This window comes from Bactrocera latifrons, unplaced genomic scaffold (assembly GCF_001853355.1).
Source record: "Bactrocera latifrons isolate USDA-ARS-PBARC rearing strain unplaced genomic scaffold, ASM185335v1 scaffold_9, whole genome shotgun sequence".
Taxonomy (NCBI): domain Eukaryota; kingdom Metazoa; phylum Arthropoda; class Insecta; order Diptera; family Tephritidae; genus Bactrocera; species Bactrocera latifrons.
Window position 1 is genome coordinate 2,611,410 of NW_017537600.1, and position 13,162 is coordinate 2,624,571.

General features: G+C 37.2%; 3 protein-coding genes across 3 annotated transcripts; 1 reads left to right on the top strand and 2 right to left on the bottom strand.

Moving 5' to 3' along the window:
• Positions 1 to 483: 483 nt before the first annotated feature.
• LOC108977449 (tectonic) lies at positions 484 to 3,369 on the bottom strand. Its single transcript, XM_018947137.1, has 3 exons — positions 2,639 to 3,369; positions 1,906 to 2,065; positions 484 to 1,818 (listed from the first exon to the last, which is right to left on the bottom strand). Exons 1-3 carry the CDS (start codon positions 3,350 to 3,352, stop codon positions 518 to 520), a joined length of 2,175 nt encoding a protein of 724 aa, XP_018802682.1. The 5' UTR covers positions 3,353 to 3,369; the 3' UTR covers positions 484 to 517.
• An 11-nt stretch (positions 3,370 to 3,380) lies between these two features.
• Positions 3,381 to 4,303, bottom strand: LOC108977450 (B9 domain-containing protein 2). Its single transcript, XM_018947138.1, has 3 exons — positions 4,067 to 4,303; positions 3,641 to 3,992; positions 3,381 to 3,481 (listed from the first exon to the last, which is right to left on the bottom strand). Exons 1-3 carry the CDS (start codon positions 4,152 to 4,154, stop codon positions 3,388 to 3,390), a joined length of 534 nt encoding a protein of 177 aa, XP_018802683.1. The 5' UTR covers positions 4,155 to 4,303; the 3' UTR covers positions 3,381 to 3,387.
• Positions 4,304 to 6,898: 2,595 nt separating this feature from the next.
• Positions 6,899 to 9,874, top strand: LOC108977452 (testis-specific serine/threonine-protein kinase 3). The gene is made up of 4 exons (XM_018947140.1): positions 6,899 to 7,711; positions 9,040 to 9,189; positions 9,251 to 9,411; positions 9,489 to 9,874. Exons 1-4 carry the CDS (start codon positions 7,215 to 7,217, stop codon positions 9,743 to 9,745), a joined length of 1,065 nt encoding a protein of 354 aa, XP_018802685.1. The 5' UTR covers positions 6,899 to 7,214; the 3' UTR covers positions 9,746 to 9,874.
• The last annotated feature ends 3,288 nt before the right edge of the window (positions 9,875 to 13,162 follow it).

A 13,162-nucleotide genomic window follows, 5' to 3' on the forward strand; every position in this document is an offset into this window, starting at 1 on the left:
TTGAAAATTATCCGGATTTTCATCGAAAAATCATCTTCAGCTATGAGGTTTATTTCTGGTTGAATCCACACGTCCTCCATGAGTCACCATTGCATCTATGACGGCGTCATTGGGCCGGACTTCTTTTCGTAATGATCAAGACCGGCACGTTACTGGGAATGCGAATCGGTACCGCTCAATGATAATTGAGTATTTTCTCGAGCTCGAATTTAATGATATGAACTTGGACAATATGTGGTTCCAACAGACAATTGGTCAACTTCGTACGAATACCGAACCTGAAATTGCAGCAGTTTTGGCAGCTTTATAGTGTGAAGTTGACTGCGAAAAAATTAAATAAGGTCAGCTGTGGCTATCAAACGAGGATACTTCAGGAACGATCCAATATATTCATTTCTACGCGCTTTATTTGATTGAATTTTCAAATGCTAATTACATACTAATATCATATATAATATTATACTCGTATTACTACAGGCTAAATACTATTCTATATAGCAGTTAATTCATAAATATTTTAGTGTTTACGTATGAAGTTACAAAAATTAATTAATATAATAAACCATACAATAGCGGCATTAAAACTCGTAATACCGGAGTTATGCACGTCTTTAGAATAATCGAAGAACATGACGGATACCGTCAACGGCACCTCGATTACTTCATCCATTTCGAATTCCAAATCATTACGTTCGCCAAACAGCAATGTTGCACGCTTAACCAACGCCTGCTGCGCTACACCCGCTTCGGTAAATTCACCCACTATGAACTCGTAAGCAATATTTAATAACATATTGCGACAAGTGAAACTTTGTGTCTGCGCATTATATTCACCGCTTGTGGGCGCGAAATTTTGATTCTCTACCCGTAAAGGCGTCCATTTGTCGCTACGATTTTCTGGCCGTCCCAATTGAGAGATGTATAAATCAGGAAAGTTTTCACCCAATACGAAAAGATCAGCAGCGAATAACTGTGTTGTGATTTGGTTTTGTAGTTGTATACAAATTTCGGTGAAATTGCGTTCTTTTTGTGGCAATTTCGTGAGGCTTTCATTGTTAAAGTGCAGCTTGCATTGCTTCAACACACTTATGCCATAATTAATAAGATTTTCCGATGAAGCATCGTGGTGGCAATAACGCTGGTGTGTGGTGAATAAGGAAAGCGTGTTATTTGTTGGCGACTTAGTGGCATTCACATGGAAATAGTCTAAAACTTGATTAGTTTGTGTTAAAGCTGCGCTTTGATTGTTTGCTATAAAGCGTGCTATAATTATGGGTTTGCCTTGTGTATAGCCCAAAGCGCCGGAAGTGAGTTTGACAGCATTTTGTAGGCTAAAAGCAGTATCATTCAATTCCTTGCTAGCATTCGCAACCGTTATGTTTTTGTAAATATATTCCAACTCGTATGTTTGCCATAATTCTCTGCTGTTTAGCGTTGCATTTATAGCACTGAACTCTACCACGCCACCCAAGAGTTGTGTATAGTTATGTAAAAGTTGAAATTTTATCTTTACGGGGTAGAAGATCTTGAGACGTTGCTCAACAATTGTACTGTTATTTAGTGGCACTATTTGACATAATTCGCTTTCGCAAATCTTCAATTTGAGATCGCTCAGCATATTCATAATATAATCCGGTGCGTTGGCCTCGCTTATGGGTTTTAAGAGTAATTTGTTATTTTGTATAAAATTTAGTATGTTTCTGGCGCTCATTTGCAATTTTTCTAATGTGGCTAATAAACAGTCGATTTTGTATGTTTTTAAAAATTTGACAGATTCCATTATTTGACAGTGTGGCGGTTGAAAAGTATTTGGAAGATCTATGATGAGTTATTAAGATTATAGAATTAGTTTGTGGTATAATTTAGTAATTTAAATTTTAATTTTATGGTAATAATTTCACTCACCAAATTGTTTCAGTGTCATAGTTTTCATATTTAAAAATTGTAAGGGGTCTCCATATTTGTAATAGTTCATATTGCCTTCAGCGCTTTGTTCGCTAATAATATTCCAAATAGGTGTAGGCCATTTGTAGTAATGATTTGTATTCAAATCGATTTCGGGTAACTGAAATGGTCACAAATATTAAAAAATAATATATGTGAACTTATGAGTATCAATTTCAATATTTCAATTTTAATATCAAACACACACTAAATCATTTCAGCCGTAATTTCAATACCAATCTGATGTTAACCCAAATTTCGAACACAATCCCAAACTCAATGACAAACTCAATCTCAATCGCACTCTCAAACAAATCTCTTACTCTTAACTACAGTATCAATTTCAATCTCAATATCAATATCAATCTCAACCTTAATCTCAATCACAATTTCAATCAAAAATTCAATTTGAAACTCAATATCTATCTCACTCTCAAACAACACTCTCCTCTCACTCACTCTCAATTTCAATTTCAACCTCAATTCTAATCTCAACCTCAACCGCAACCAATATCAATATCAATATCAATATCAATATCAATATTAAAATCAATATCAATATCAATATTAAAATCAATATCAATATCAATATTAATATCAATATCAATATCAATATCAATATCAATATCAATTTCAATATCAATATCAATAGCAATATCAATATCAATCTCAATCAACTATATGCTGTACTCACTTTCTCTCGCTCCTTTCGCGTATTCGTCCGAAACACGCAAAGCCAACCATCGCTTACTTTACACGATGGTAATCCATGTTGATATTGAAAGTCCTCTAAACGATTTTTCAACTTTTTCTCCATTGGTGGAGCATCACAATTAAAGACATTTAAAGCTGCCTGCATACAATCCCTATCACAACAACAATTTATGTCGCATCCATCCAGCAAAAGATCACAGTTGCAATAATAGAAGCCCTGGCTTGAATGCGCATTAACTGAGCTGCCGTCAGCATTCGAAGCATTGGATGTATTCTCTGCTGTATTAGTGGCTGTTGTGCTCGCTACTGTAGGCGGTGTTGTTGTCGATGTTGTTGTAGTTTTAGGTGATTTGGTAGTCCTTAGTCGTGGTGGAAATATGGAAATTGTGAAGTTAGGCTTTATTGTGGTCGTTGTTGTTGTTGTCTTTAAGGTTGTTGTTTTAGTTTTTAAAGTTGTAGTTGTTGTAGGGCTAGTAATCTCAGTTTCTATTTCAGTAAAATCGGTTGTTGCAGTGCTTTCCATGAGATCAACTACCGTTGTGGGCTCTGTGGTACTTGGCGGCATTTGCGTGGTTGTTGTTGTTGTTGTAGTGGTGCTTGGTATGTCCAAATTTATTCTCGAAATACCAATTTTTACTGCAGCCACACTTTGTAGCAACAGCAAGAGCTGTGCGGCTGTAAGTATTTTCTTCATTTTGTTTTCAAAGAAGCCTTCTCTTCTTCTTCTTCTCACTTAAATTCCACACCAAACTTAGCGAAATTGCGGAAAACCAAATTAAGGTCGATGATAATTTTACCAGACGAACGTGTTTGTAGTTTATATCTGTAAAAAATATATATTTATCCGACTTCTTGTACTTAACGCTATAAACGTTATTTTACGCTTGGCGCTTAAATGTAGGCAACGCATTTTCGAATCAACCAACTCACTGTTATTATTAACTACTTTCGTTTAATTGCAAATAAATACACATTTACCAACCTCTCTACACCTGTATAGATTAGATCTGCTTTACTGAGTCCCACACCGCCACCGCCGAACTTCTCACGCACACTATCCCACCAAGTGAGCGGTGCCACTTTCCAAGTCAATAACTCTAACCGATGTACACCTGGTCGGCTGGGTATATGCAAAAAACCGTAACCAACTGGCCAACTTTTTTGCAACACATTCACCGCGTAAACTTCCACATGCAATTTGGGCCAACCCTGTATGGAAGCGGTGGCCAGATGTATATCCAAGGGATGTGCGAAATCGGAGGATTGCTCTAAGCGGTTCGAGCTGACTAGCGTCTGACCGGCTACTTCGCCTTGTACGAGTCTCCAGGCGCTACCTGTTTGGCATACGATACGAAGCAAGCGAATTTTTATATAAATATCTAAATTTAGTATAATTTTTGCTACCAACCGCTTTGTAAGCTCCACTTGCAGTAGAGGTGTGGTTCCGCGAAATCAACGGCTTTTAAAATCTGGCCGATGACATGCACCTCCGCCATGAAAAGGATTTACAAGCTACAAACTTTGCCAGTATTAGCATAGCATACTTGTTTTTATAACTTTGTATTGATTTAATAAGTTTTTATTAAGTTTCTTATTACTTCTCCTCAACGAAAACTTTTTATTTCAATAATCATTATTTTTGTATTACAAAAATATCTTAAACTAATGTTGCAGCACGTGCTTTTTATATACAAAATAATTGTAATACTGTTGTTATTATATTTTTCACAATTTTGATTTGTTTATCGTCACCGATCGTCTTGGTTACTTCTAAAGGTTGCCACATATGAAACACCTGACAAACTACCCTTAAATATGTCATATTTAAATCTTGTATGCACTCTGTGTGGTGTGTAAGCTAGAGGGGTTGTTTAGTTGTTTAGTTGACAATTTAATAGGCGCCTTCGATTCGCCATTTGTCTGTTTGCTACACTTGAGCGTTTGCTCTCCTGGCTAAAAAAAAGTACCCTGGAATTCTGATTCAAACGCAAACTATTATATTATTCATCAATATTTATTTTGTCACCTACAAAGTAATCAACACCATACACTTAAGTCAACAACTTTTCCAGTTCTCGAAGCACTTTTCATAAGTCCTTTTTGGGATAGCCTTCTTGCCTCAATACAACCAAACAGAACTCTTTATTGACCGGAATAAATTCATATTGTACCATACCACGAATATCGAAAAAACAGGGAGCATCATCTTTACTTTTGAGCAGATTTCGAGTGGTTTTTTTGGCTTTAGCTGGTTTTTATACTCTCGCAACAAAATTGCTAAAGAGAGTATTATAGTTTTGTTCACATAACGGTTGTTTGTAAGCCCTAAAACTAAAAGAGTCAGATATAGCTTTATATATACCAAAGTGATCAGGGTGACGAGTAGAGTTGAAATCCGGATGTCTGTCTGTCCGTCCGTCCGCGCAAGCTGTAACTTGAGTAAAAATTGAGATATCATGATGAAACTTAGTACACGTATTTCTTGGCTCCATAAGAAGGTTAAATTCGAAGATGGGAAAAATCGGCCCACTGCCACGCCCACAAAATGGCGGAAACCGAAAACCTATAAAGTGTCATAACTAAGCCATAAATAAAGATATTAAAATGAAATTTAGCACAAAGGATCGCATTAGGGGGGGGCATATTTGGACGTAATTTTTTTGGAAAAGTGGGAGTGGATACTCCCTACTAAGCTTTTTGTACATATCTCGGAAACTACTATAGCTATGTCAACGAAAGTGTATAGAGTCGTTTCTTTCAGGCATTTCTATATATAGTTCAAAAATGGAAGAAATCGGATAATAATCACGCCCACCTCCCATACAAAGGTTATGTAGAAAATCACTAAAAGTGCGTTAACCGACTAACAAAAAACGTCAGAAACACTAAATTTTACGGAAGAAATGGCAAAAAGAAGCTGCACCCAAGCTTTTTTTAAAAATTGAAAATGGGCGTGGCGACGCCCACTTATGGACCAAAAACCATATCTCAGGAAGTACTCGAAATTTCAATGAAATTCGGTATATAATATTTCTGAATACCTTGATGACATTTACCAAATATGGGTGAAATCGGTTCACAACCACGCCGTAAATCTCGATTATAACTTTATCATGCGAGAGTATAAAATGTTCGGTGACACCCGAACTTATCCCTTCCTTACTTGTTTTTATTCCATTCCGCTGACCGTTGACTTGTGAGCGTTTCAAACTCATAGACCTACATAATTATGTTTCATTGGCAGTTATAATGCTCGCATGAATTTGGGATCGGAGTTCGCAGCATCAAGCATGTACAAAAAGACCTGTAGTGTCAAATTGTCATATTATTTTCTTTTAGTATTGTTTGGCATTAAATGAAGGAAAGACTTATGCACACAATCTCGCTTCGATTCAGCCTTTGGAGCAAACCATAGCGCATGTCATTCGCCATTTACCAGTCGAAATACTAGAACGAATCATTGAAAATTGTACCCAAAGGATGGACATTTGGAAAAATTAGGGAACCACGAAATGAATCACCCTTTAAGTTTATATCGGCATTCGATAGAACGGACTGTAGGCAGATGTTTGCCAAGCTCACTGGTCTGGTGGTGGCGCAGGTCTGCAAAATCGGGCTGACAGATCAAAAAGCCGGCAGGTAATACCAATAGGTGCCAGCAAAACCCTGAATCCGGACTCTTGTGCTTGTCCCGCATTCGCAGAGCAATGCCTCAAGCATTTGGGTCCTGAGGTTCGTGGTAAGCGCTGGCACCCAATAGTTTGACTACACTTTTTGGAATCCCCAACCTCCGTCTATGCGTGGTTGATTAGGCCAAACTTAAGCTAAGTACGAAGTTAACTGACTTACTAACTGAAGTTTATTTGTTTTATTTTACTTAATTTTTATTTTATTTTATGTTCTTTATATTTTTCCTTCTTTAGCTATACTTTTATCGGTTTTTTTACTGTTTCATCGCTCTCTGTTATTTGTTTTTGTGTTTTAATTTTAATTTTCTTTTACTCCTCTATACTCACTCCGTTTTTTCTCTTTCTTACTTCAATTGTAGTTATAGAAAATTATTAGATAATTTGTTTCCCAGATTTTTGATATAGGAAACACTACGTCAAGCCTTGTTCTTGTTTTAATTTTCGAAAATTTAGTTTTACGTCACCTTGCACTAAATCACAGGAAATAGATTTTTTCATGTCATAAATACTTCAAAAACTTTATTTACTTTTCCTCAAAAGATTTTCAAAACCTAAAGAGAGTCAGAAAAAAATAATTCTAATAATTTTCAAAATCTAACGTTGAAAACTCAAAATTTATTGCAATACTGAAATACATATAACATCTATCCAACCGTTCTTAAACGGCGTTAAGAATAACGCTATAACAGCGAAATCTCACGGATTTGACATATCAAAGTCTATCGTAGATAAAAACAAGCTCAAATTAAGGTCCACATTCTATTTAATGCATGTTTTGTCCATGCGAATGCTTCAAAAGAACGCCAAAACAATTGCTGTTGGAAAAATAAGAGAAGTGAGAGGTAGTAGCGGTGATCCCCAACGGTTATGCCAACACCACCGCAAAAAACGTTTACGAAATGTTCGACGAGTAAAATCGTAGAAAACCAAACAATTGACGACATCGACAAGAATACGCAAAATAACAAGACCGATCAAAAAATAAATGTTAACCATGCGTTACGACAGCATGGTGGCGCTACTAAAGACGATGAACGTTCACAAGCCGACATTTCTGTGCATCGTGCTGGTTCAACGGCAACTTTAGCAACTGAAACAAAGTCGTATATAAACGGACGCCCGAAAACTATACTAGAAGATCATGGTATCGTACTTGGTAAAGTGATAGGTACGGGTAATTATGCAAAAGTAAAAATTGGGTTCTCTGAGGAGTATGGCAAACGTGTCGCCGTTAAAATTATATCGAAAGTCAAAGCGCCAGCGGAGTATACGACGAAATTTCTACCACGTGAAATTGAAGCCGTCAAAGGATTGCATCACGAGAACTTGATAACGTTCTATCAAAGTATCGAGACAAGTCATAGGTGAGTGACTTTTAAAAATCGCGTTAACCTTCAGAATTCTTTCAAACTAACTTTATTAGACTTCCCAGAAAGTGTTGCGAAGCTAGAGTTTTCTATTCCAAACGTTCACTAAGTAGTTTGGTGATTGTTACGCTATAGTTTAGTACCAACTTTTCAGACCCTATGAAATTGTACCTCACTTTTCCCCATACAAATTTGACAACTTATATTCTAGTGTAAAAGAGTCTCACTGAAGCTATAGCTGCACTGAAGTTTATAGCTGCACTGCTAGAACGAAGAATTGGGATAAAGATGCCGCGCATTTGATGCTATCTTGATAGTGAGGAGAGCCACTGCTTGACTAGCTACGAGCGCAAAATAAGCGAGGTCAAGGCAGTCATTACCAATCCGCTGTCGGAGTGAAAAAGGCTGTACATCGGAGCAATACGCCTGTACCAGTGTTATGGTATCCTAAAACTAAGATTGGCTGTAAGCTCCTAACAGGAATCTTTCCCATCAACTTTCACTCTGAGTTTCGACCCATCTGCGGGAAAGTTCATTGCCCTTCTTCTCCAATAACTTTGCCACGTCCGCATATCTTTTGTTAGTACTTGAGTAGAGAAAATGTACCAGGAGAGGACTCTGCGATGCAGTAGTCCAAGTTTTCTGAAATTTTCAGTACCTGAGTAGAGGAAAATTCAGCACAAGCAGATTCTGCGATGGATCCAAGTTTTCAGGGATGCAGTTGAAGAAAAATATAATTTCAGAACCTCAATGTTTGGACCTTTATCCTCTTTGAGTCTTTGCAGCTCTTGTATGCAACTGCCGGCCATGCCCAAGGGAATAGCTTTGAGTGCCACTGTTGGTTTCATCCGTAGTGCACCGTAGATGCTGATGAGACCCGTTTTTTTAAATTCAAGTTTACTGCCGACCATAACTTTTAAAAGTACATAAAACATGTTTGAATTAACTACGGCTTCGTAGAGCCAAAACACCATTTTCTGTGAGAGAGGTTATTGTCACATAGATGGTCTTGTTTTCAGTGGGTTCTTAGTAAATAAAGTGCACTAAAATTTTTATATCTTTCACCTAGATATTGTTGTCGCAATATAAAACCTTTAATTGGAATTACCAAATATAGGGATAGTCCAAAAAAAAAAATAATAATAATACGGAATGTTTTCGGTTACGTAGTCTCAGTTGCCTCGGGGAAGACTTTAAATCTTCCTAAAATCTTCTGTAGGTAGATTTGCTCTTCCTAAGCGAGAAATTTAATACTCTGGTCCGCTTCGTGAATCGTCTAAACATCTCTAATACTGCGATCTGAGTTGTAGACCGTTTCTTTATAGAGTCTACTTAATCATGCAACTGGCTGAGAATGGCACACTACTCGATTATGTACGCGAAAAGAAGTTTCTAGAAGAGCCACATAGTCGCAATCTGTTCCAACAATTAATCAGTGCCGTGGAATATATACATTCTAAAAACGTGGTGCATCGGTAAGCGACTAAGCAATTTTTTGACACATTTCGAAATCTCTCACTTTCTCACTCTCCTCAGTGACATAAAATGCGAAAATCTTCTACTAGATGAAACCTATACGTTGAAGTTAATCGATTTCGGTTTCGCACGTAAAGATACGCGTACCTCAGATCAGCAGGTGATACTCTCGAAAACTTTTTGTGGCAGCTATGCATATGCGAGTCCAGAAATCCTTAAAGGTAAACGCTTAAACGTCTTTCCGCACACATTTTCTGTTTGAAATTGAATTCAATCGAAGACTTCTTAACTCCAACAGGTATTGCCTACGATCCGTTCATGTCCGATGTTTGGGCATGTGGTGTTGTCTGTTATGCAATGGTTTTCGGCCGACTGCCCTACGATGGTTCCAATGTGCATATACTGCTTAAACGTATTAATGCAGCACTCGCTTTTCCTAAGAATCCGACCGTTTCTGCTGATTGTAAACAGTTAATTGGTCATATATTGGCGCCATTAAAAGTACGCTATGCTATACCACAGATTAAAGAAGATCCTTGGTTCAATAAAAACTAACGTGGGAATATACTTTCATAAAACTTATCGGAAATTAAATTAAAAATTCTAGTTTGGTGCGAAATGCTTTGGAGATTTTGTAAGGAAAGAATTAATTATAAAAGAAAATAAATGTCAAAAAAGATGGAACATTTTGAGAAATTTTGATGTATACCAACTGATTAAATTTGACCCGGGTTGACTAAAAAAAACAATATAATTTTAACATATTAGAATAGAAATATTTATTACAGCCTTCGAGATTCCAGAGACAATAAAACCATGACGACGTTTCCAATTTTCAATGCACTTATTATAAGTCACTGCTAAGGTGGTATTCAGTGCTTTGAGCAAATTTTAGTTTCTGTACTTTTTGGTAGCGGTATTCCGAAGTTCGTCGGAGAGTTTCGATGTCGTATTCATAATCTCACTTCTTGTCAGCAGTAATGATGCGTTTGTTGGATGTATCTACGTTGGACCAGTCCGGGTAAAATTTGATCCGATGGCATTTGGTGAAAATCGACACCAATTCTTTTGCCAGCAAGTCCATTGAGAAGTCCCCGGTCGGCCATAACAAAGCATATTTTTTGGCAAAATTGTTTTTTTTTATTCAACATAGTTCCCTTGAAGGGTGATACACTGACTAAAGCGACCATATAACTTTTTCATATAATTTTTGGAGCACGATTTGTCTTTTGCTTCAGAATAGGTAACAGTTTCGCTGATGACCTCTTTTTCATTCGCCGAAAATTTCTTCCTACTGAGCATACTTTTGAGATCTGAGAACGGGAAATAGTCGCTGATGGGCAGATAAGGAGAATAGGATGGATGTGGTAGCAATTGCAAGCCGAATTCATGGATTTTTTTCCATCGTTTTCAATGACTTGTGACACTATACATTGTCTTGGTAAAACAGTACTTCCGTTTTCTTCAAATGCAGTCGTTTTTTTTATCGATTTCGTCCTTGAAACGGTCCAACGGTGCAACATTGTGAAATAGTCGCTGTTGATGGTCCTTCCTTTTTCAAGGTAGTCAATAAAATTATTCCTTACGCATACCAAAATACAGGCGACATAACTTTGCTAGCCGACTATTTCGTTTTTCTACGCTTTGGATGAGCCCATCGTGCAGTCACTGCGGATGACCATTGGTTTTCGGAGTGAAACTTTGTAATTCATCCATTGCCACATATCTATGCAAAAAATGGTATAACTCTCACATGCAAGGGGTAGGGCCATCTAAAATCATATGGATTTAATTATAATAGCGCCATCTGTGTGTCAAGCCGGGGTCATTTTCAAATGACTTGTTAAGTTGGTCGATCTATTCTTTTTCTGATATTCCTTCGACAAATGTGTACCCTGAAAAAGTGCAGTTATTTTTATATACTTTGGAAATATTGTCTACCTACGATCGGCGATTTGAAATTTTCTAATTTACTTAGATTCTGTTTCCGATGGGACTTTAACCCAGAATAATAGAGTGAATATTGATTTTGATGGGAAAGCTCTCTTTATCGAGACCACACAGAAGTTTCAAGATAATTTGTACCAGCTTTTAACCTCGGTACTTTAAGAATTTACAAATTCGATGATTAATATACATACATAGAAAGAAAGACATCTTTGCTAATTAAAATTCAATATTTAAGTTTCAAATTGAGTAATTAGCATTTGCAAGCAAGTAAACTTTCGCCACACGCTACAAATACAACTATTACAAAGATTTATTCACTAGTTTACATTACAAACATTTCTCACCTTTGCAACTTCAGTGCCGTCCTGAAGCGCTTATGGGCCCAACAACTATAATGTAGGGCGCGCTATTTTAAGAAGCCTCGTACTAATTCAATTGTCCTACAAAATGAAAATTTTTCTTCAGATGCCAGTAATCAGATGGCAAAAATTAACCAATTTTATTGTTCTTCTTGATGTTAATTGTTCTTAGTGTACCGGTCTTATATTAGTTCAATATTTCTTCTAAATGCCAATGGTCAGATATTGGTCTAAAATGTGTCAGTCACTTACTTGTTCTATTGAAGTTTCATATGTAAATTGGTCTACGAGACGTCAATTATCAAATATTGGTCAGAAATAATTTAATTTCCTTCCAGCTTAATTATTCTTCGAGATGTTCATTGTTCTTATAAGTGCCAATTGTGTAAAATCGGTCAGAAATATTCTAGTTATTACTGGTTAAATTTTGTTTCGAGATTTGACAGCGAAGTCTGCTCTTAGACTGAGGGCACCTGTTATAAGGTGCATTCTATGAAATCCTATAGAATTGAAACTAAATTCGGTCTTCAATATTAACTTCCCTTCCAGAAAAGAATTGTAAAGGAATGAGGTGGACAGAATCACCACAATGACAGAAAGTCTTATTGTTCTGACAAGAAGTGTACTTGCATCAAGGAATGTATTTATTTATGGTCGCCAAGCCACATTGAAATCATTACACGACAAACCTGCAATGAGTTCCAGGACATAGTGATTCTCCTGGTAACTGCCAGAACAGTCAAGTTCCAACAATTAGACTCCGAAATAGAAGAAATATATATGCTTTTGGCTACTTGTAGGCATTTAATCGACGAACATGATTACAAATCTGGCTGACACCCGTTATTGACAATCACTGACTTGCTCAACTAGCAGGCAAATGCGGCATAAATAGAACAGAGGCCGCACTCGCCGCCTATTAAAACTTAAAGGACGTAATAGAATTGCTAACAGGTCACTGTCTAATTGGAAGACAACCTGGAAGGCTAGGTGTAGCATACAATGACTATTGTAAAAAGTGTCAGATATTTGAAACACTTTCTTTTTCTTCTTTAGTTTAGCGTGGACACCGCTTACGCGGTTATTGCCGAGTTGACAACAGCGTGTCAGTCATTCTAACTTGCACTTTTTCACAACAGTTGGAGATTTCAAGTGTAGCCATTTCCTTTTCCATCTGTTCTTTCCAACCGAGTGAAGGTCTTCCTCTTCCTCTGCTTTTCCGTAGCCGCTGTCTCTTAATTCGCTGAGCTATATCAATGTCGTCATATATCTCGTGCAGCTGATCGTTCCATCGGTTGCGTTATTTGCCACTGCCAATGTGCAAAGGACCATAAACCTACCGCAGAACCTTAAACTCGAAAAGTCGTAACACCGACGCAGGTGTGGTCATCTTACATACCTCTGCACCAAACAGCAGGACCGGGATGATGATTGACTTGTAGAGTTGTTCGTTGAGAGAGGACTTTACTATTCAATGGCCTACTCAGTGCGAAATAGCACAAGGTAGCAAGAGCTATTCTACGTTGGATTTTGATCTGACGTTGTTGTAGGTGTTAATGCTCGTTCCAAGAGAGACGAAATTATCTACGGCTTCTAAGTTATGACTGCCAACAGTTACGAGGAAGCCAAGTCGCAAGTGCTTTATGCTGTTTGTTTGATAACA

Coding starts and splice junctions, on each gene's coding strand:
- LOC108977449 (XM_018947137.1), bottom strand. CDS start 3,352: ATGAAGAAAATACTTACAGCCGCACAGCTCTTGCTGTTGCTACAAAGT. Junction 2,066..2,638: donor CGCGAAAGGAGCGAGAGAAA/GTGAGTACAGCA, acceptor TGACCATTTCAG/TTACCCGAAATCGATTTGAA. Junction 1,819..1,905: donor TATGACACTGAAACAATTTG/GTGAGTGAAATT, acceptor AACTCATCATAG/ATCTTCCAAATACTTTTCAA.
- LOC108977450 (XM_018947138.1), bottom strand. CDS start 4,154: ATGGCGGAGGTGCATGTCATCGGCCAGATTTTAAAAGCCGTTGATTTC. Junction 3,993..4,066: donor CAAGTGGAGCTTACAAAGCG/GTTGGTAGCAAA, acceptor TATGCCAAACAG/GTAGCGCCTGGAGACTCGTA. Junction 3,482..3,640: donor ATCTATACAGGTGTAGAGAG/GTTGGTAAATGT, acceptor TATTTTTTACAG/ATATAAACTACAAACACGTT.
- LOC108977452 (XM_018947140.1), top strand. CDS start 7,215: ATGCCAACACCACCGCAAAAAACGTTTACGAAATGTTCGACGAGTAAA. Junction 7,712..9,039: donor AGTATCGAGACAAGTCATAG/GTGAGTGACTTT, acceptor GTTTCTTTATAG/AGTCTACTTAATCATGCAAC. Junction 9,412..9,488: donor GAGTCCAGAAATCCTTAAAG/GTAAACGCTTAA, acceptor TAACTCCAACAG/GTATTGCCTACGATCCGTTC.